This window comes from Trichogramma pretiosum, unplaced genomic scaffold, assembly GCF_000599845.2.
Source record: "Trichogramma pretiosum strain Unisexual culture from Peru unplaced genomic scaffold, Tpre_2.0 scaffold385, whole genome shotgun sequence".
Lineage (NCBI taxonomy): Eukaryota > Metazoa > Arthropoda > Insecta > Hymenoptera > Trichogrammatidae > Trichogramma > Trichogramma pretiosum.
The window spans coordinates 32-2,759 of NW_019641066.1; the positions used below are offsets into that span (position 1 = coordinate 32).

At 42.5% G+C, this 2,728-nt stretch overlaps 1 protein-coding gene across 1 annotated transcript; it reads left to right on the top strand.

Annotated features, from left to right (window-relative positions):
• Positions 1-2,246: 2,246 nt before the first annotated feature.
• On the top strand, positions 2,247-2,722 carry LOC111693452 (nuclear hormone receptor FTZ-F1-like; the record flags this gene model as incomplete). The annotated part of the gene is made up of 2 exons (XM_023458063.1): positions 2,247-2,292; positions 2,459-2,722. Coding segments are annotated over exons 1-2 (310 nt in total), but the record flags the coding sequence as incomplete, so codon positions are not given.
• Positions 2,723-2,728: the final 6 nt, after the last annotated feature.

A 2,728-nucleotide genomic window follows, 5' to 3' on the forward strand; every position in this document is an offset into this window, starting at 1 on the left:
GTGTGTGCGTCACTCCGAATTGTGTGCACGTAACTCGCACACACACACGTGTGGACGCATCTCTCATACATACAATATAGCTCTGCGAACTCTTGAGTTTAGCTCAAACTTATATATATTTCGTACATATGTCTGGGCAAGCTATAATAAAGTCGAAGGAGCCGCAGAGTCGAGAGTCAAAAGTCGAGTAGGGCGCGCGCGCCGCATTGGACAAAGTCAGTCGCGCTCGCTCGCAGTTTTGCAGATTCCTTTCACTTTCGGGCATAAGCTCAACCGCACAAACTCGGCGTGCACACACACACACACACTGCAACAACACACTCGGAATTATATATATACACGACGACTACGTGTTTCGTGTCTCCGATGTAGTAGTAGTCGTAGATTTCGCAGTCGAGTATATATATATGCGCCTTGTTGCACACACACACACACACACACACACACACACACACACACACACACACACACACACACACACACGTATATACCGCGTGCGTCCTCTTTAAAGCGAACACGTGCAATTCGGCTTGGAATAATAACTATCGACTCGAGTGCAGAGTATGCCGGCTTTTATTATTTTTTTCGTATATATACATTATACGTTCGCACACAATGTACGATTCATATTTTTCGTTGGAGCTTTTTAGTCATCGACGACTCGATGCGGCGGCGACGACAACGACGACGACGTGCGTGCGTACATGCATAGAGTCGCAAAGTTTTTTTTTTTTTTATTCTTCTTATAATACTTGAACCTCTTCGCACAATTCGCACGTATAATACAACGCAAGCCTTTAAAAAAAATTTTCGCGTGCTCGAGTCATGCTATTTCGTGTAAAAGGTGTTGTAGCAGCAGCAGCAGCAGCCTGCGCAAAACGCGCCAAGCCCGAAAAACTCGAGTGCGCGCCGTTGCCGCGTTATATATATATATATAATACAGCCGCCACCGCCTGCGCCTGGCCCGCATTAGTCGCTCTCTTTGTTTACTGCCATCCATTCGCAAACTGATAAATGTATACGTAACGCAAACAGCGAACGTACATCATAAAGTATATCTCGCCCGCAAAAAAAAACTCTTGTACGCTCCGAAGTCGAAAAAAAAATTCAACTCCGATGGTTATTATAGCAGTGTTGGTGGTGTAGTACACGAATGCATAATCCGCTTATTGAACTCATTCAGCTCGCGATGGATTTATCCCGCGCTCCCACGAGAGCTTTCGATTTTTTTTTCGCTTCGACTTTTTTTTTTTCAACGAGACACCGACTGTATGTATGCGTGGATATATTTATACTTGCTATACTACTGCGCGCGTAACGAGCGCGACACAAACTGAAACGAGCTTCAGTTGCTTAATCAAGGACTACTTTGTGCCTTTTGCCAGTGCGCGCGTAAATTGCCTACGTAGATTGACTCGTGCTCCGAGACCATACACACGCCTTTTCTTGCGCATTTCTCTTTTTCTTTTTTTTTTATTTTTTTTTTTTTTACCGAGGCTTGAATTTTTGCTGGTGGATAAGTAATAATCGTACGCGATGCCCCCAATAGCGCATTATGAAAATAATGTAACTTTTGTCTAAGCTCGTTAGAAGATTAATGTAACACTATTATAATTTGGGCATATTTATACGAATAAATTATATTGGACTTTCATCGCGATAAGACGAATTACCCTGTTGAAAAATTCTAAATGTATTATTGTCCATTGAATAAAAATTCAAACATAAAAATTTAAAAAATCGACCCCAAATTTCATTTAAGGTACGCTTTCATAAAATATTCGTTGGGAATTAATGTATCAATACTGATATATTATTTTTACATAAACTGCAAAAAAAGCATGAAAATACAAAAACAACTCAAACTTGATTATTTTGATGGAAAATTAAAGTTCATGGATTATTCTTTTGCGTTAATTGCTTATAGAACGTATAATAATTCGATCATAATTTAAGTCAGTCTTTACCGTTAGATGGCGAAAACCATTATCTAAAATCGTCCAATCTGCAAGTAGTAAAGTGAAAAAAATTGTATAAGCAAGGCAATTTTGGTACAAAATTGTACAATCAAGTTTATAAAACTTTTGTACAGCAACGAAGCGACGAAAAACAAAGGTATCAGATACGGATATAGATTTTCGTCCGGATGACGAAAAAGGAGCACACCGATTGCTCCGGTATCATGGGTTCTAGTTATACTATAGTTCACCTTTGACCTTGTCGGAGGCAATGATCTCGGATCAAGGATGCATACTAATGTGCCCTTCAAAGTTTTTGCTTCTACACAATACTGTTGGTGTCACGGATTCTCATCTGTTTCTCTCTCTCTCCCTCTTTATTTCTCTTTTTTCGATTATCGCAACAAACGAGGATAGAAATATTCGTAAAGATTAATAAAAAAAAAAACATTTATCAATGACCAACGATTGATCTCGTAATTTTTTTTGCCGTTTTGCAGCCGTGCGAGCCGACAGGATGCGAGGAGGTAGAAACAAATTCGGCCCGATGTACAAGCGCGACCGGGCGCGCAAGCTGCAGATGATACGCCAGCGCCAGCTCGCCCTGCAGACGCTGGGCCGCGTCGACACCGCGAGCTACCCGAACACCGTGGCGCCACTGTTCCACATCAAGCAGGAGATCCAGATACCGCAGGTGTCGTCGCTCACGTCGTCGCCGGACTCGTCGCCGTCGCCGGCGGCGGTGGCGGCGGGCCTCGTGGGCGGCAACG